Source organism: Malaclemys terrapin, chromosome 4 (assembly GCF_027887155.1).
Source record: "Malaclemys terrapin pileata isolate rMalTer1 chromosome 4, rMalTer1.hap1, whole genome shotgun sequence".
Taxonomy (NCBI): Eukaryota; Metazoa; Chordata; order Testudines; family Emydidae; genus Malaclemys; species Malaclemys terrapin.
The window spans coordinates 89,093,616-89,113,627 of record NC_071508.1 but is presented as its reverse complement, the minus strand read 5'-3'; the positions used below and the strand labels follow the sequence as shown (position 1 = coordinate 89,113,627).

At 43.8% G+C, this 20,012-nt stretch overlaps 1 protein-coding gene across 4 annotated transcripts in view; it reads right to left on the bottom strand.

The window, feature by feature from the left end:
* Positions 1 to 20,012, bottom strand: part of PSEN1 (presenilin 1) — a 57,299-nt gene that overhangs the window by 7,418 nt on the left and 29,869 nt on the right. For 3 of the 4 annotated variants that reach the window (XM_054025546.1, XM_054025545.1, XM_054025543.1), the window contains exons 6-9: positions 18,770 to 18,990; positions 5,969 to 6,067; positions 2,460 to 2,546; positions 159 to 332 (exon numbers count right to left, since the gene is read on the bottom strand). In XM_054025546.1, coding sequence (XP_053881521.1) covers positions 159 to 332; positions 2,460 to 2,546; positions 5,969 to 6,067; positions 18,770 to 18,990 — 581 coding nt within the window. The remainder of the gene's footprint in view (positions 1 to 158; positions 333 to 2,459; positions 2,547 to 5,968; positions 6,068 to 18,769; positions 18,991 to 20,012) is intronic. The other variant, XM_054025544.1, reaches the window with a different exon arrangement.

The following is a 20,012-nucleotide window of genomic DNA, read 5'->3' as shown; positions in this document are numbered from 1 at the left end:
GTGAAGGACATCAGGTGGGTCAACATGTCCTAATCACTGGGGACTTTTCAGCCTGTCCTTGAAATACAGCGTACTATGAAATATGAATGAATAGGTACATTATCTTTAGCTGACTGAAAATCAAATGTACATTTATTCAGTCTTGGAACGATACTCACTCTCTTCTGGGTCCTCGCTGGCTTGGGAGTTACTAGGGAGAGCCTGAACAGCAGCCCGGGATTCAGGAGTGGATTCAAGGGGCCCTATTCTGCTATTCCTTTGTTGCTCCCATTCTGGATTGAAACCTCCGTCATCCATGTCAGCATCTTCATTCTGAATCTGGTTCGCTGCGGCTCAAGGGAAGAAAATAATATAAAACCTATTTCAAAAGTGTTTCTCATACATAGACACTCCTGTTAATACAGTAAGTGACATCAGGTAACTGTCCTCCTCTAGTCGGCACTGGTGAGACCTCAGCTGAAGTCTTTAGGAAAGATGTGGACAAATTGGAGAGAGTCCAGAGGAAAGCAACAAAAATGATGAAAGGTTTAGAAAACCCGACCTATGAGGAAAGGTTAAAAAGACTGGGTATGTTTAGTCTGGAGAAAAGACGACTGAAAGGAGGGACCTTCAAATATGTTAAAAACGGTTATAAAGAGGACTGTGATCAATTGTTCTCCATGTCCACTGAAGGCAAGACAAGAAGTAATGGATGTAATCTGCCACAAGGGAAATTTTAGGTTAGATATTAGGAAAAAACTTTCTAACTACACCTCTACCTCAATATAACGCTGTCCTCGGGAGCCAAAAAATCTTACCGCATTATAGGTGAAACCGCGTTATATTGAACTTGCTTTGATCCACCGGAGTGCGCAGCCCCGCCCCCCCGGAGCAATGCTTTACCGCGTTATATCCGAATAAGTGTTATATTGGGTAGGGTTATATTGAGGTAGCGGTGTATTAGGATAATTAAGCTCTGGAATAGGCTTACAAGGGAGGTTTTGTAATCCCTATCATTGGAGGTTTTCTAACCTGTTTTTAAAAAACACCTGCTGCCTTCCTCTGCCTCCCAGTACCTCTATGGGCCTTGGACCAGGCCCTGCAGCCTGGGGAGTTGCCAGCCTGGAGCTCCCCTGGCTCTCCCCAGCCCTGCTTCACTTCCAGTACCCTTTGTGCAGGCAGCCAGACCCTGCTCTCTCCCAGCCTGAAGAGAGACTCCCCTTGGGCCTCTGGCTCACAGCCTTTTTTATACAGGCCAGCTGTGGCATGACTAGGGTGTGACCCAGCTGCAGCCGCTTCCCCAATTGGCCCAGCTTTTCCCCTGCCACAGCCCTCTCCCAGGACTGTTTTAAGCCCTTTAGGGCAGGAGCAGGGTAACCACCCCGCTACCAGTTGGTATTGTGTTTTCCAAAGTGCATTACTCTGCACTTATCAATAGTGAATTTCATCTGCCATTTTTATTGCCCAGTCACCCAGTTTTGTGCAATCCCTTTGTAACTCTTCTCAGTCAGCTTTGGACTTAACCTTTCTGAGTAAGTTTGTATCACCTGCAAATTTTGCCACCTCACTGTTTACCCCCTTTTCCAGATCATTTATGAATATGTTGAAAAGTACTGGTCGCAGTTCAGATCTTTGGGGGTGGGGAGTGGGGGGAGTCCACTATTTACTGTGAACACTGATCATGTATTCCTACCCTTTGTTTCCTATCTTTTAACCAGTTACAGTGAGATGTGTTGATGCAATATGATGTTACAGCAAAATGTCATCACATTATATCATGATCTGGCATGACAACAGGAGGACATTTTGTCAGCAGAATGTCTTTGAATCTCTCCAGTGAGACAACAGCTCTATACCACATGCTCTCTGGATGGGTGCCCTTAGAAAAGGGAAGAAAGCAGAATCACTCAGTATCATAGAGAAATCTATGAATGGACTATCAGGAAACCTGATCAAATCCTGCCCTTTCAATGTGGCCTTATTCTTTAAAATATCATTTTATAAACTTTGTCTTTCCCTGCACATGGATGTTGACTTACCACAACTATCCTCTGCATTGTTGTTGAGACAAGTCTCTTAAATAGAAACCATAAGTTCCATAATAATGAAAAGCTGCAAGAATATTAACTGCATATTAACTGAATATCATTTGCAGTCAAGACAGATTATTTCTAGCAGGGCTTTCACTCTGAGGGAGTGGAGAACCATTTGTTGCCCTGTCTGTGCAAAAAAGTGTGTTTAAAAAGCTCCATCTGAAAGCAGGGACAGTTCTCTCTGAAGTATCAGAGGGGTAGCCGTGTTAGTCTGGATCTGTAAAAAGCGGCAAAGAGTCCTTTGCATGCATCCAACGAAGTGGGTATTCACCCACAAAAGCTTACACGCCAATACATCTGTTAGTCTATACGGTGCCACAGGACTCTTTGCCGCTTTTCTCTATGAAGATGTTCTATAATAAGATAACATGCAAAAGAAATCCTTACCTTGTTTATCATAAGTGGAGCTTTTCGAAGCTTTCCGTTGGGCTTCCGGGTCTTCCTCAGCCATGTTCACTAGCCATATCATCGTTGCTGTTGAAGAAAAGACGTTGGTCAACATGTGTCAGAGGACAAACTGTGGTGTCAGCATTGGGCTATCGTTTCTCTACTATTTTTTCTGCTGCAACTATCTTCTGTCACAGGCAGTTTTACTTCCTTTTAAAATACTTAAAAGGCATACTAATAGTTGGGATGAAGTCAGTTTCAGCTACAACACATCTTCCAGATCTGACTGGATACAGACTGGTCATAATAAATGTTATAAAAATGAAAACAGTCAAGTTGCAGCTGCCTTAGAGATACAGTTTCCCATTAAGAGTACACATTGAAAAACTGAACTGATGATTCTCCTCCTACTCTCCTGTGCAGAAGCAACCAGATTTTCATTTGGAAGTATAATGACTGGTATTGAAGTAGCATCAGTTTACACAACAGCACTGGTAACTATCTATAGAAGCTATTTTTCTTTTTTAAAAGGCTGGTCACTTCTCCTATTTTTACAATTCAATTTTATTCAATTTAAGTTGTTTATTTTTAGTTCAAGTTTGCTGTTTCCCAGCCCTAACTTCCACTTCTTGGGCATACAGAAGGGCTAAGACAGCTATGGGCAGATGTTACCAGTACAATAGAACTAAGGTTGTGACAGGTAAGTCAACCCTCACTCCATCCTACTCTTACCTCCCCACCCCACTCCCCCCATCACCCCCCCCCCATCACCACACCCTTCTCTCCTAAGCAGCCAGCTGGAGTCTACAACATAAGACATTTCTACTGTGCTTGACATTTTAATACAGATGCCACCTGGGTTACGGAAACCCAACTTACGCAAATCCGCACTTACAGAAAAAGTTCCATAAGCTAGAAATAGGAGGGGTTTTTTTTTGGTGTAATTGTCGGGTATATGTTTCTGACTTACGCAAAATTCGAGTTACGCAAGGCATTCCGGAACAGAATGCTTGCGTAAGTCGGGGAGCGTCTGTACAATGATTTCTGAATTAACATGATATTTGCTAGGTTTTCAGGACATAATAGTATCCCAAAGCTAGTATGTATGGAAAATGTCAGTGGTGGATACCATAACAAGTCAGATCTCCAGGTAACAATCTGTCTCATGAGTTGGACTTCATCACATATGCCCCACCCTTCTATATCTGAGATGGCAATATCCAGGTAATAAACTGCATTTATCATGAACTTCTGGCCAGCTTTTAAAACACTGATATTTAATGTTACATTTTTTTATTTTGGATGAAAACACTGCAGTTCCCCTTAAACAACTAGAGTCTTCCATTCAATTGTCAAAGTATTTTGGATTCTTTATAACTTGCCTTCTGTAGAGCCTTTCAGATGATCTCAAACAGTTTCCCCCCCCCCAAAACAAGCCTCACAACACCCCTGCGAGATAGGTATTGGCCCCATTTTATACAAGACAACTGAGGTGGGGAAGATCAGATAGCGAGTTAATGTCAGAGCTAGGAAAAAGACAACTCCTGACTCCCTGTCACCCACAAGACCAGAGTCCCTCCCCCAATTGTAAAGGGTCTTATGTATTTCAACGCTACAAGAGAGCCGACTGGGTAAGCAGTTTAACCAGATGTTCTGAACTTATCCAATCTGAATAAACAATGTTTAAAAAGCTCTTTACACTCCCACTAGCCAGAAATCAAGATGCAAGATGAGCAGGAATCCCCAGTAGTGAGCTCCATGGGTGATGCCCTGGTGAGAAGTCCAGCCCCAGCTGCTAGTAACGGAGAGGAAGTTGGCATTACCATAGTGGACCTCACTAGGGGGCTCAGTTTTTTTTTTTTAAATCAGCTTCTGTCTGCTGGGTACCTGATTAGTCTAAAATATGGCTGCTGGAAGGGAGAAATAACTCTCTTCCCTCTATCCCAGAGACTCTTAGCTGCTGGAGGTGAAAGTGTGTGTCTTGTACTTTATCTTCACCTGGCATTTTAGTTTCAGTCCTCCTCTTTCAACACAGAGTTTTCCTGAGCAGCAGCAAAGTAAAATTTGTTGATTCTTGACAATTTCATTGCTGCTCCCAGGATTAAGAACAGCAGCAGTGAAAATGATCAGATTTGAGCTAGTTTTACATTGCTGCTGCTTGCTGGAGCTGGGCAAATAACTGATTTTTTTGGTTCTACTTGAGCCAAATCAAAAAATTTGGAAAAAATGTTGGTGAATTTCAACCCAAAAAGGTCTTGTTTCCAGGTATTTTTAAAGGCCAGATTCACAAAACTGCCAGAGATAGTTGTGGTTCTTACCTTATAACTGTTAGCTCAATGGTTAGGGCATTCACCCAACATGGGGGAGACATTGGATCAATTCCCCCATTTGCCCGATATGGAGCTGTGACTTGAACTTGTGTCTTCCCCCACACTCAGGAGAGTGCCCGGACTATAGAACCTCCTGGGACAGGTGTCTCTCCTGTTGAAGCTGTCCCACTTTGTATAAAATACTTGAATAGAGAGGAAGTAAGAATCACTCTATAGCTCAGTGGTTAGGGCACTCACCTCGGACGTGGGAAACCGAAGTTCAAATCTTTGCTCCAATGCGTAATTATTTATACAAGGTAGAACAGTTTCAACAGGAGAGACTGAGAAAGATCATAACACTATATCCCAGAATACACCAAAATATAGCCCCATGGTTAGATGGGGGAGGAGGAGACCCCCAAGTTCAAATCCCTGCTCCATATCAGCAGGGGGGGAAGGATTGAACTAGGTCTTCCCCTTACTGGGTGAGTGCTTGAAGCACTGAACTAAAAGTTACAAGGTGGGCACGCCCCCTGCTCCCCCCCCACACACACTTTGTGAATAAAGCCTAAACATGTTTTGGGGTTAAAACTAGTCCGCAGATTTGTATCAAAATTGCAAATAATTTCTGGTCGACAAACGACGAGCAAAACCAGAAGCAGACACACACAGAGAACACAGAAGCAGTTCACATTTAATGGGTTATTCCTTGCAACCATAAGCTAGAAACGTAATTTTTAAAAGTCTGAAGAAAATCTATTTCTTGCAGGAATACACGGGATAGGATCCCCTCGCTCACCAACATGAGCTTCCCCCTTCTCTGTGGCGAGTAGATTGTTTAAGCCCTGCAAATGGACAAATATTTCTAAATAGAAACAAAGCCTATCCTAAGCGTGCTAGATTCACATTCTACTGATGCTGTTTTGGCCGGACCAAGACCCTTTACCATTTTTTCCATTTTAATTTAAAAAGAACAATATGTGCTGTTTTTATCTTGGAATATCTTATAAAGAACATATTCCAGGTTTCTGAGCAAATAGCAAATGAAAAATTGAGGCCCAAGGAAATGAAATGTGATCTCCAGCTGTGCATGCAACAGAACATATTAAAGCAAAGGAAGCCAATGGGATGATTACATCTCCTTTCCTCAAGGTCAGGCAAGAGATTACAAATCTAAAAGCCTTAATGAAATATACTTACAGGAGTAAATAAGTGCTGGGAAGAGTGTTTCATTTCTCTCTTGAGCTGTTTCAACCAACATACGAAGAGGACCTTTAGGACATAGGACAGCAACCAGATCTGCAGGGGAGAGCACACAGAAAAGATCCTGTACTACAGTATTACAGACTTGGTTTTTAAAAAGTTTTTATGTGAGAGCGGCTGCAGGGATTGGTAATGGGATACCCTCTAGGACGCTACCTGGAATATAGACCAGGTTCATGAGTTTGTCCCAGTCCAGTTCTCAGTGATAAGATACAAGTCCAGTGGATGTAGATATTGGAGATAAATAGAGGTGATAGTTTATTATATCTAAATTATGTGGCAGGGACCCATCCCCCTTCAAGCCCTTTCCCCCCCATTCACTATATCCCTCAATTCTACTGCCACCTTTAGTGTCTGGCATACAGACATGTCAGCAGGGCTGATGAGGGGGGGAGAAGCCATTACAAATTACCGGGGCCCAGCTTCCCCCCCTCTTGTTGGCCTGTTTAGCTGGTCTGCCCTTGCTGGGGGGCCTGAAAATTTTTTTTCACCGGGACCCGAACCCGCTCTCAGCGGCCCTGGGTGTCAGTGCATGCCCCACTCTTGCGCACTGTAGGAGGTGCAAGAGTGGGAGACTGACTGGTCAGAAGTCTGGGCCTTTGGCATAAGCACATTCGTTTTCCATGTTTAACTTCTATGGTGTGCAAGCGCATGCTTCTCTTTGGTCCCTCCATGTTCCCCGGGGTCTGTTGCCCTCCATCCATTTTAGGTACTTACATGACCCCATCACTGCAGTAATTGAGTGCTTCTTGAATGTATTTATCCCCACAACACCCTTATGAAGCAGGGCAGTATTATTATCCCTGCTTCACAGACTGAGAACTTAGGCACACATGCTGAGTGACATGCCCATCCCCACACAAACTCTGTGTAATTGAACCCAGGTATCCTGAGTCCCACAACAGTGCCATAACCACTGAACCATCCCTGCTGGCTCCAGTCATCAGGGCACACCCTGAGCTCCACTGGGAGAAGAGCCCTACTCCCAAGAACTTTAGGAATAAAGACGCTTATAACTCTGGCCAGCTGGACTTAAACCCTGCAGCAAGGCTCCCTGGAAATTGTGGCAAATTCAGATAAATACAAATATTGGGAATTTTAATAAATAAGAAAGCAAATACACTAACATATCTCTGGAGCTATTCTGACATTACTTTTAATGAGATATTACTTTTAATGTTTTTCATGCAGTCCCCAAACTGTTGTTTTTCAGCATGCTGTATATTTTTAAACTCAGACCATGTAGTTTCATCACAGAAGCTGGCAGAGGCAAGCTTGAGGTTTTGATGACTGGGCCGTAAACAATGCAGCATCTGACAGTTTTGGCAACCAGGAGGCAGCCGAAACTTTGTGTACTGGGGAGGGTGTGAATTCCTCTCCCTCCCTTGTAGGCAGTGATGGGTGTAACTTCAAATCTGAAGCAGGATTTAATTCCAAATTCCTCATTCCACACCCCTGCTGCCCCACTGCCCTCCATCACAATACCTATGGAATATCCAGCTCAGCACTGGGGAATAAGCACTCAATCTTGAGGTTTCTGTTAAAATTATAATAAACTGACAACTCAAACCTAATGATGACATTGTTGATGCTTAGATTGTTAACAGTCCGTTGCACACACATGTAAACATCTGGTAGATCAATAAAGGAAGGTTAATTACTTTATGATAATGGAAGTCCTTTGAGATGCATGGTCCCTATGGCTATTCACTGCTCCCGCAACCAGAAATTCTTCAACAACAGTGTCTGTTGGTCCACACCAATGCACTCTCTCTCCTCGTGCTGCAAACAGACAGTGTGAGGGGTGGAGCAAACCAACTGCCTCTCCAATTCCAACTCTGTTGTGAATCACGTGAGAATCCGAAGCAGAAGAGAAGGAAGGTGGATTGTGAATACCCATAGGAACACATTTCAAAGAACTCCTGTTACTATAATGTAAGTAAGGCTGTGACTACACTGCCACTTTCAGCGCTAAAGCTTTTGTCATTCAGGGGTGTGAAAAATCACCACGAGTGACAAAAGTTTTAGCGTTGAAAAGCGCTAAAAGCTGCGCTCCCAGCGATAAAGGTACCACCGCCTGTTAGGGGTGGTTTTTTTTTTTTTTTTAAATCACCTGGAGAGCTCTCCCATGGCTATAAAGCATGTCTACACTGCCCACGTCACAACGCTGCTGCGGCCACGCTGTAACGTGGGTAGCGTAGACATACCCTTACTTCCCTTTCTTTGAGTTCTAGTCTCTATGAGTATTCACTATGAGTGACTCCCATGCAGTGCCTATTGAGAAGGCAAGTGCGAGGAAGAGCTTTGCACCACAGGCGGCGCGCAATGGAGGCTGGGGGAGGCTAAGCCTCCCCAAACCTCATGCCACTGGGGGGCGGGGAGGAGGGGAGATGGTGGATTTGGGGCCCCCAGAAAAATCACCCCACTCCGCCACAGCCCTGGGGCCACGGCAGGGGCATAGAGCTTTTCTGGTCTCAGTGCCGCAGGGGCGGGGCCAGGGGGAGAGAAGAGGTGGAGTAGGGACAGAACGGGGGCAGGGCTGCAAGTGGAAGGGGCACAATGGGGGGAAGGGCTCCAGGCTCAGAGCCCCAGGCAGAGCCAAGAGCTGCGTGCGGTCCCAGCCGAGGCTGAGAGTTTGACTCCGGCTGGGGACGAGCTCTCAGCCCCCGCCCCCACCCCTGTCCTCATAGCTCTGACTGAGCCCCAAACCCGCCCCCCTACCAGGGCCATGGGGGGTGGGGGGGAGGCTGAGAGCACAAGCGGGGGTGTGGCCTCAGAGGGAAGAGGCAGGGAGGGGGCTAGCCTCCCCAAGGAGAAGCTTCAACCGCCGCCCATGCTTTGCACCACAGTTAGCAGGATTACAGAAACGAAGGAAGCATCCTCAGCTGAGGCTTGAATCAGGGAATAGTGCCCGGTAAAATGCCAATAGAGCCAATCTGCCAGTCTATAGATTTCCAAGAGTGGGACTCCTTGAAAGGATGCCACTGAGGCAGCTTGCACTCTGGTAGAGTGAGCCCTGACAAATTGTGAAGGAGGGACTCCTGCCTTTTCACAGCAGAGAAAGATACAGCTGGAAATCCATTCTGAGAGTCCCTGGGAAGACATTGCCTCTCCCTTCATCCTCTCAGATATAGAGACAAATAGTCATGGAGATCTTCTAAAGTGCTTTGTCCTATCCAGACTGGATGTCCGCAGGGCTCCAGCATTCCGTTTCCTGCCTCTATATTCCTGAGGTCTTGGGTAAAAAACAACAACAGGTAGGTGGAGTGCCCAGTTCAAGTGAAAGTCAGATGGAACCTCAAGGATGAATTTGCAATCCAGTCTCAGGGATACTCTGTCCCTGTGAAAGACAATATAAGGCAAGTCCACCCTGAGGGCCTAAAGCTCAACTACTCTCTTGGCTGAGTAATGGCTGTGAGGATGGCTACCTTCATTGATAAAAGTAAGAGGCAGCAGGAGGCCAAGAGTTCAAAGGGCAGTTTCATGAATTGGGAAAGCTGTAGGTTCAGGTCCCAAAACAGAGTAGGTCTTGATACTGGTAGGAACATTCTGATGGTGCCTTTTAAAAACTTGACTGTTATGGGTGAAAACCCTCTACTAGAGAATAAAAGACATTGATAGCTGCTAAACAAACCCTTAATTTACTAATGGATAGGCCTGTGACTATAAATGAGAGGAGACAGTCCAGGATAAGAGGAATGCCAGATTCCCTTAGAGGCAAATTGTGCCTCTGACACCACAGGGAGAACCACTACCACTTGGCAGTGTAACACTTTCCTATAGAAGGTTTTTTGTTTTTGAAAAGGATGAACAGAACTTTCTCCAAGCAGGATCTCCCTAAGTCTGTCATCCATCCTAAAACCAGGCTGTCAGATGAAGGAGTGCCAGTTTGGGATACCTGGTGCCACCCCTGTTCTGTGACCGTAGGTCTGGAAACGGTACAGGTGAATGCATGGGTGGGAGACCACCTGTAGGGCCCTGGTGAAGCAGAATTGCCATGGCTGGTCTTTTGGAGGACTCATGGTGGGAGCAGAATGGGAGGAAAGGTGTGACCAGTGCGCTAGGAATGCATCCTCTCTGAGCAGCTCCCCGAGCATCCAGAAAGCAATAAGTTGAGCACCTTCTGTTGTCCTGGGTTGCAAAAAGGTTGGAAGATGGGGATCCCCACTGGCAAAAGATCCATTGGGTGACAGATGGGTAGAGCTCCCGCTCGTGAAAATGCCTGTTGAGGCTATCTGCTAGGGAATTCATTACCCCAGGCAGATGCACTGCAGAGGATGATCTGGTGCTGGATGCACCAGTTCCAGAGGTGCACCACCTCCCTGCAGAGTGATGCAAACCTTGATCCCCTCTGTGTGTTTATATACTAAGCAGTGGTCACATTGTCTTATTTTACCTGGACCCGAGTGGATTGAATGAAGGGGAGGAATTTTTTGCATGCTTCATGGACTGCTTGAAGCTCAAGTTGGTTGACCTGATGTGTGCCACTTTTAAGAAGTCCAGGAGCCCTGAGCTATATGGTCACCCAGGTGTGCCACCCCAGCCTCGGAGGGATAGGTCTGTCATGAGTGTCTGTGGGTGGGGCAGAAGCAAGGGACCCCCCCACCACACACAAACTCTCTCTATTTCCATCGGGTGAGAGATGTCCAGACACTGGGAGGAAATGCGACTCTCTTATCCAAGGAGTCTCTTTGGGACAGACCTTACTCCGCCAAACTTGGAGCCTGCGTAGGTGAAACCTGGCGAAAGGGGTCACATGAACGCATGAAGCCATATGGCCTAGAAGTACCAAGCAAGACCAGACTGCCATCTGAGGACTGAGACAGAGTTGGCTACCAGAATCTCATTGCGAAGAATCTGTACTGTGGCTACATGAATCCACGACTGCTTCAATAATATCTATACTCATTATGGGTGTTAAAGTGGACACTCCTGGATTTTCTTAAAAGTTCCAAGGAGTGGCATATGTAGAGCAGGGCAGCAATTGCTATTCGTACTCCTGTTATGACTGTCCCTTGAGGAGCCAGTGTCATAGACTCACAGGATTGGTGCTATAGCCCCAGCTTTGGAACAGTCTCTAGGAGACCCCTTCAGTGTGTCAGACCCTCTCAGGGTCTCACTCTTGCTCCAGGGTAAGCCAGGTGGCTCCACTGCCTCCTTACACAGGATTTCTGGGCCTGCAGCACTCCTGCTTCACACCTTGAGCTCTGAGCATTTCCAGTGACACTCACATAGCACTGGCAAAACAGTAGCGTTTATTTCTTAACTGGAACACAGCATAGGAAATCCTGAGGGTAATCTAGAAAAATGAAGGTTAAATCATAGTCCATTCTGATTAGTCCAGCCAAGCTGTAGTGAACCCCTTGTTTCAAGTTCTGTCTGTCTTCCTTCCTCCGTCTGACCTTCAGGATCAAACTTTAGGTAAGAGCCCCAACTCCTTCCAGCTGCTAACTCTTCTCTCCCACCTCATAGCGCTCCAGACCCTTGATCTCCACCTGGGCAATCTGTTGTTCAGCTTCCCTAAGAAAAGGCAGGGAAGTCGCTGGTTGCTAGATGTCAATATTCTAGCAATTGGATCCCCACTGTCTTCTCAGATGCTCCACTGATATGGGGATTAAGGACCAGATAGCTAGGCAACAGTTACACCTATGTCTCCTAGCCTGCCCCAGGAGCAAAGAGTTCCCTTCCACTCACTGGGTAATAATGCCACACAGGGGAAACTGAGGCACAAACAAGCCTCAAAAATATTACAAAATATTCCCACTGTGTCATAGTCAGTCATCCAGTCAGGGAAATATATAGTGGAGCGAGTAGCATATATGCACTGCCACTATCATGATGACCTTTGTAAAAACTCTTGGAGCTGCTGAAAGTTCAAAACTATTTTGCACTGGAGGTGCTTTGAGTCCACTCTGAAATGCAGGTATTTCTGTGTGCCGAGTGGAAAAGAGGTGACCTTAGAACTGAGAGCCACAAAACAGATGCCTTCATTCAAGGAGGGGATTACAGCAGCCAGGGTAATCATCCTGAATTCTGAGTGGCGGATGAACACATTCAATTTTCTGAGGTCCAGGATGGATCTCCAGTCCCCCTTCTATTGGGGATGAGGAAGTATTTGGAGGAAAAGCGCTTCCCCTTGTGTTGAGGTGGTACCGGTTCTATTGCTTCCAGTTGGATTAGGGAGTCCACTTCCGGTTTGAGGAATGGCTTGTGACAGGGATCCCTGAAGGAGGCTGGGAGGTGGGCAGGTTGGAGATGGGGTAGACAAGAATTCAATGGTATACCCTGTTCAGATGATGTCTAAGATCCACCTGTTTGAAGTTAAAAGTTGACACATTGGAAGGAAACAGGCTAGATGGTCTCCAAAGGAGTCTGGGGAGATTAATTGTGCAAGGACTGGCTGACGGTTCTCGATCGTCCCCATCAAAATGATTTCTTGATAGACGGCTGAGTCTGGAGAGAGAACTGTAGGGTGGAGCAGCATCTGCCTCGCTGTACCATCTGGTGCTTTCTTGGTGGCTCATAGGCCTTTTGGTGCTAGAATGGTGTAGAGTTGGCGAGTATCTATGTTATGGCAGTTTAGAATATTTTCTGCAAGGGGCTCAGTCCACTCCGCCCCTTGTACCTCGGTTTGCAGCACGAGAAGACAGTGTGCAGAAGCAGATTAACGGACATTTCTATTGATGAGTTTCAGTGCATGGAGATTGTGCACTCATGGTGAATACCCATATGGACCAGCACTCAAAGAACTGCACATAAACCACGTAACCATTATAACTAGTCATCTTGTTCCCTATTCCTTATTGTTTGTTGCCTTCACCTGCCATGTCTACAGTTACAAGTTCTTTGAGGCAGGGGAGATGCATATATTACTGTTTTTAAAAACTATACTTCTCTATAAAACCGCTCTTGGCTATCTACAAAATTAGGTAGAAGTCTGCCTTGGTTATGTTTGGTTCACGTTTTTGAAGAGTCTCTTTACAACTGCCAATATTTTTCTTGAGTTTTAAAAATAAGTCATTAGATGTCATAATTACAATGCTGCTGCATAACTGCAATATATATATGGAGACCTGTCTACATCAAAAGATCGAACAGCCACTGTTGTGCTATAGCATTAAACAATCTAGTTCCAGATACTAATAAGAGACAAGCTAGTATAAAAATATATTGTTGCTAAATAAGAGGCTCCCCACAAGAAATGTCACTCAGCTGCAAATCGTGTTTCTATCGGTCTTTGCACTTTGACTTGTAAGTCAACAGTATTCTCAAATACAGCACTATGAAACTGCCAGATTTAATGCCTTGAAATCCCTCTGCTCAGTGTATACTACCAGTAGCTTTTCTTTGCAGAAGTCCAAAGCTAAACCAAGAGAGTTCTACAAAGGGAGTGCCAAATCAGCATAATCACTAACTAGATAAGAAAAATCTGCAAAGGCTGTGTCTTTGCATAGGTTAGAAATGCAGATGAACAAGCACATTTTATGAGGTAATTTGGATTCTCTAAACTAACATTACAATTTAAGAGACTAGATAAGTGGAGCATACAGAGGTATTTTATAGAATGTGCAAGTCTCACACAGGCTGCCAACCTGCCTGTTCCCACTTGAACAAGAGAAAGTGTGAATATTTATATATGGAGAGTTTGCAAAAAACTAGGATTATTAAACTTAGAAAAAAGGAGTATTAGCAAGGATTTGACTGAGGTATTCAAAGTGATGAGCAGCATAATGAAATATGAGCAGCCCCCTTTTTCATCAAGTCCTCTGGTTCTTGTACACGGGACAACGAATGAAACTAAGAGAAGTAAATATAAAATCAAAGGAAGTCATTGAACCATACATATCAATAAAGGTGACCATAAGAGTATAGCTGTAGGAATACACTACTGGCCACTTGACCAGGATGGGCATTGTGAAATGCTCAGGGAGATCAGAAAGGCTACATAAAAAGAAAAGCCAATAATAATGGGGGATTTCAACTATCCCCATATTGACTGGGAACACGTCACCTCAGGATGGATGCAGAGATAAAATCTCTAGACACCATTAATGATTGCATCTTGGAGCAGCTAGTCCTAGAACCCTCAAGGGGAGAGGCAATTCTTGATTTAGTCCTAAGTAGAGCACAGGATCTGGTCCAAGAGGTGAATATACTTAAACTCCTCATAGGGTGATCAGATAGCAAGTCTGAAAAATCGGGACGGGGCTGGGGTGTAATAGGAGCCCATATTTACAAAAAGCCCCAAATATCAGGACTGTCCCTAGAAAATCAGGACATCTGGTCACCCTAACTCCTCAGTAACAGCCATCATAATGTAATTGAAGTTAACATCCTCATAAAGGGGGGTAGGGGGAGGGAAGCTACTGTGATAGGTTTCTTTGAACTTCAAAAAAGGAGAATTACACAAAAAAGAGGAAGCTAGTTAAAGAGAAATTAAAAGTAACGGTCACAAGAGTGAAATGCCTCCAGACAGCATGGAAATTTAAAACACCAGAATAGAGACTCAAACTAAATGTATAACCAAATAAAAAACTAAAAACAGAAAGAGGACCAAAAAAAAGTCACCATGGCTAAACAGCAGAATAAAAGAGGTGGTTAGAGGCATCCTTTAAAAACTGGAAGACAAATCTTACTGAAAACAGAAAGGAACAAACTCTGGCAAGTCAAGTGTAAAAATATAATTATGCAGGCCAAAAAAGAATTTGAAGAGCAACTACTAAAAAGACACAAAAACTAACAACAATTTTTTTTTTTTTTTTTTTTTTTTTTTTTTTAAAAAGTGCAGCAGAAGCAGGAAGCCTGACAGAAAAATCTGTGCAGCCACTAGACAATCAAGATACTAAAGCAGCACTTCAGGAAGACAAGGCCGTTGTAAAGAAGCTAAATCAATTCTTTGCACCAGTCTTCACTGTAGAGAACATGAAGGAGATTCCCATACCTAAGCCATTCTTTTTTAGGTGACAAATCTGCGTAACTGTCCTAGTCTGAGGTGTCAATAGAGGAGGTTTTGGAATAAGTCACCAGGACCAGAATGTATTCACCCAAGAGTTCTGAAGGAACTCAAATATGAAATTGCAGAACTAATAACTCTGGTATAAAGAGACAGAGTCCCGTGGCACCTTATAGACTAACAATCTATAAGGTGCCACAGGACTCTGTCGCTTTTTACAGATCCAGACAGACGGATACCTCTCTGATACCTGTGGTATCTAACCTATTGCTTAAATCAGCTTCTATATCAAATGACTGGAAGATAGCTAATGTAATGCCAATTTTTTAAAAAAAGCTCCAGAGGTGATCCTGGCAATTACATGCCATTAAGCCTAACTTCAGCACAAGGCCAATTGTTTGAAACTAAAATAAAGAACAGAATTATCAGACACATAGATGAACATGATTTGTTGGGGAAGAGTCAACACAGCTTCTGTAAAGGGAAATCATGCTAACCAAAATATTAGAATCATTTGAGGGAGCTCAAAGCATGCGGACAAGGGTGATTCAGTTGATTAGTGTACAAGGACTTTCAGAAAGCCTTTAACAAGTTCCCTCACCAAAGGTTCTTAAGCAAACTCAGGCCTAGATTACAATGGGCGGGGGGAGGGGAGGAAAGAAAATCGATCTAAGTTACGCAACTTCAGCACGTGAATAACGTAGCTGAAGTCGACGTACTTAGAACTACTTACTGCAGTGTCTTCACTGCAGTAAGTTGACAGCTGACGCTCTCCAGTTGACTTCGCCTGCACCTCTCACCCTGGTGGAGTACCGTAGTTTACGGGAGAGTGCTTGGTGGTTGATTTATTGCGTCTAGACTAGACACGATAAATTGACCCCCGCTGGATCAATTGCTGTCAATCGATCCAGCGGATGATGTAGACAAGCCTTAAGAAGTCATGGGATAAGAGAAAAGGTCCCCTCATGTATCAGTAATTGGTTAAAAGATGGGAAACAAAGGGTAGGAATAAATTATTAATTTTCACAATGGAGAGAAGTAAACACTGGATCACCCAAGGATCTATGCTGGGAACTGTGCTATCCAACATATTGATATATCATCGGGAAAAGTGGGTATGTGATGTGGCAAAATTTGCAGATGATATAAAATTACTGAAGATAGTTAAATCCAAAGCTAACTGAAAAGAGTTACAAAGGAATCTATCTAAACTGGATGACTGAGCAACAAAATGGCAGATAAAATTCAATGTTGCTAAGAGCAAAGTAATGCACAATGGAAAAAAATAATCCCAAATACACACAAAGTGATGGGGTCTAAATTAGCTATTACCACTCAAGAAAGATCTTGGCTTCATCGTGGATAGTTCTTTGAAAACATCTACTCAATGTGCACCAGCAGTAAAAAAAAAAAAAAAAAGAGTTAACAGAACATTAGGAACCATTAGCAAAGAGACCAATAAAAAACATAAAATATCATAATGCCACTATCTAAATCCATGGTATGCCCACACCTTGAATACTGCGTGCATTTCTGGTCACCCCATCTCAAAAAAGATATATTAGAATTGAAAAAGGTATGGAGAAGGGCAACAACAATGAGGAGGGGTATGGAACAGCTTCCATGTGAGGAGAGATTAAAAAGACTGGGACTGTTCAGTTTACAGAAGAGAGGGAGGGGGTATGACAGAGCTCTATAATATCATGACTGATGTGGAAAAAGTGAATAGGGAAGTGTTATTTACCCATTCACATAACGAGAACCAGGGGCACCCAATGAAATTAACAGGCAGCAGTTTTAAAACAAACATAAGGACGTACTTCTTTACACAATGCAGTCATCCTTTGGAACTCATTGTTAAGGGATGTTGTGAAGGTCAAAAGTACAACTGGGTCCAAAAAAGAATTAGATAAGAATCTGATAATCGTGGAATTCACCCCTACCAGGTTGAAAATAGCCCAAATGTGGTGACTTTCAAGTCACATTGTGAAGCCTGTCTTCCTTGGGCTAGCACCCAGGGAAGGCTAAGGTGCTCTGAGTGTGGGGTTTCTTTGGGGAATCTGAGGGGTGGAGATTATTATTATTGGATAACTGCCTATTTTCTATTGGACAGGAATTGCTGCTGTTTGTTATTGTTATGGAGTGTATTTCACATGGATGGGACAGTCTTGTCTAAACATGTTATGTTGTTTAAAGTGAAATAAATAAAATCTTATGACTACTAACACTTGGGTTCATGCCAGCTGTGAAACAAGGGCTTAATAAGCAGTTGACCTATGAAGGCCAAGGAAGACTCTCCCTACCTCATTCAGAACCTGGGTCAAACAGCTAGCACTACGTGCGTAAGGAATATTTTCACCCTCTTCCGAGGCATCAGGTACCTAAGGACAATACTGGCCCAAGATGGACAAAGGGCTAATCAAGTCTGATTAATCTTGTATTTCTACGAATATGGATGGGAAAAAAAAAAACAGACCCTCACCTTTCCCATCATCAGGGAATTTCAGATTTCGTGTCTATCTGCAGATAAAATTCACTTCTGCGTTTCCAAATTAATTCAAATTCTTTACGAGTAAGTTTGCATTGATCCTCCTCTTCGCTATAAGAAATTTAAATTATACACTAGGAGCTAGGGGTGTGATCACAAACACATGCTTGCGCTAGCTCTTGTCTTGGTCGCATGAGTATCAATAGCAGTGTAGCACGGCTAGCGGAGGTATGGCTGAGAGGTTATACTGGGGGTTATGTACTCAGCGCAGCTCAGCCTCTGCTGCCACTACCCATGCTACCACAGCTTCACTGCTACTTATACTCGCCCTAGCTCGAACGTGTACACAAGTAGGGGAAAAATCACATTCCTAGCTTGTCGCATAGCCGTAACCTTAGATATTCTGGCCTATTATGTAAACTAAATCAGTCTGAGACACATCTGCCCTTACAGCCAGATCATGAAAACCATAAAATACAGAGTACCACTCCTACGGAAGGGTTTCAGTACCCTTTACAAGTGTATGATAACTGTCTGAGATGGGTTATGTGATCTCTAGGTATAGTTTATTGCAGCCTACTCTGGGATGAAACATAACGTATGATAGTCTAGAAAAGGAAATGACTACTATACCGATTTGAACTGTGGGAGAGTATTTAACTGTGCCATGACTAGATCCTCCTGTGTGAAGGAACTTTTTCCTAAGGAAAACTCCTAGAGGAATTTCTGAGATTACCCTGTTCTTGTCAGGGGATGGACTGGCCCGCTTGGTATCTGGAGGACCCTACGGAGGCCACAGCTTCCACCTGAAGCCCTTGTACCCAGGATGTGGCTCCAGCCTCCTGAGGAACTGCTTCACTCTGTAAATACAATAGCTCCCAAAGGCCCTTGAGGGAGTGGGAGACACAAGAGTTATCGTCAATGAGACCAGAAGGAGGACTACAATATGGGTTTCAAGCCTATCCTCTCCTCCCTTGTACTACCCCAATTCCACTCCAATCTGCACTTCCTGCAGACCCCAGGGAGGGCCCCTCATAGGGTCCAGGGTATGTGGACAGAGACGGTATTGCAGAGGCACTCAGAAGTAACAGCCATTTGAGGGGGACTTCCCTTACAGCTAACTCATGGGCAACACAATCTGGTCCCTGGAATTTGAGTAAGACATTAAAGCAAAACCCTTGCCCTGCCTGTGTTTGGATCCTGGGTTTTATGCCTGGTCAAACAGATGGAAGAAGTGAAAGTAGGAAGAGGGCATGCCATCATCATTGCTGGTATTATGCTTTTTTCAGGATCTTACCATATACTGAAATCACAGCTAGGATAAGCCACGCAGTCCATTCAGGAAGGTATTTAATGAATACCAGGGCCATGAGAGCACTGATCATAATGAGATATGCTTGCTGGAGCCGGAGCGGGCCTTTCCAGTGAATGCAGATCATTCCCACCACACCGAAGTTCCAGATCATGAGCGCGAGGGTAATGTAGTCCATGGCAACGTTATAGGTTTTAAAAACCTCACTAAAACATTTAAGAAAAGGAGATTAGATAAAGAAAAACAGGCATCTGTTTCCCTAAAACAATGGCAAAAAACAAAGAAGGCAAACTTGAGAATTAGATTTTAAAACTCTACACTCCATGTATTTTGACAAAGTTGTTCTTTTATTAGATCTTAATTAGATCTGACAATGACTCAAAGAAACAGTTTGCTTTTTGAGGAAGAGGTAGTTTTACAGGGCATGTTTCATTTAAACTATTTTAGGTTTACTAATTCAGTTTTCTGCAGTACAACCTTCTATTGACCCTCTTGTTTCCTTCTCAGTCACAGATCAAAAAGCTGCCAGCACAGGAGATCAATGCAAAGTAGTTACCTTGATTAACCTATAGATGGTCTTCCATTTTGTAAGTAAAATTTCAAAAAAATAATTTCCTTGCATACAAATGGCTCTATTAGCTACCTGGAATATCAACTAGACACGTAGTACCACTATGTCAACCATGCAAGGGAAAGAGGATGTAGTGTGAATGCTTCAGCTGATCAGACATTGTCCTGGGCCCTAATGAACTGATTTTTTTTAAATTAAGAGAACAAAATATTCTCTGAAATATATCTAAGAAATGTAAAGTTACGATGGCTCTCCAGGAATATAACCCTGGGGTTCGTCATTCATCTTTGTCCTATTGGATGAAATCCTAGTGCTAACTCAGGGCTAAGAAAAGCATGTTGACTGTAAGAGTGTGTTTGGGGTTTGCACCACCATTATAGCTGCCCACCATTACCAGAAAGTAAAAATCTCCCTTTTAAGATGGAGCTATGTTCCTCAATCAGATATGAGAGATTACTGAATACAATGAATGGAAAAACTACCTTGCAGGGAACAAGTATATTTTCTCCAAGTCATAGGCAACTTCCACTGGCCTGCGAAAAAATCAGTGCTCGAGCATGCTGCTGGCACAGAATGCTGCTAAATGGCCATGCCTGATGAGGTGGTGAAGTGCTGCTTCAGGATCTGACTTACAGGACAAGTACAAAACCTTGAAAC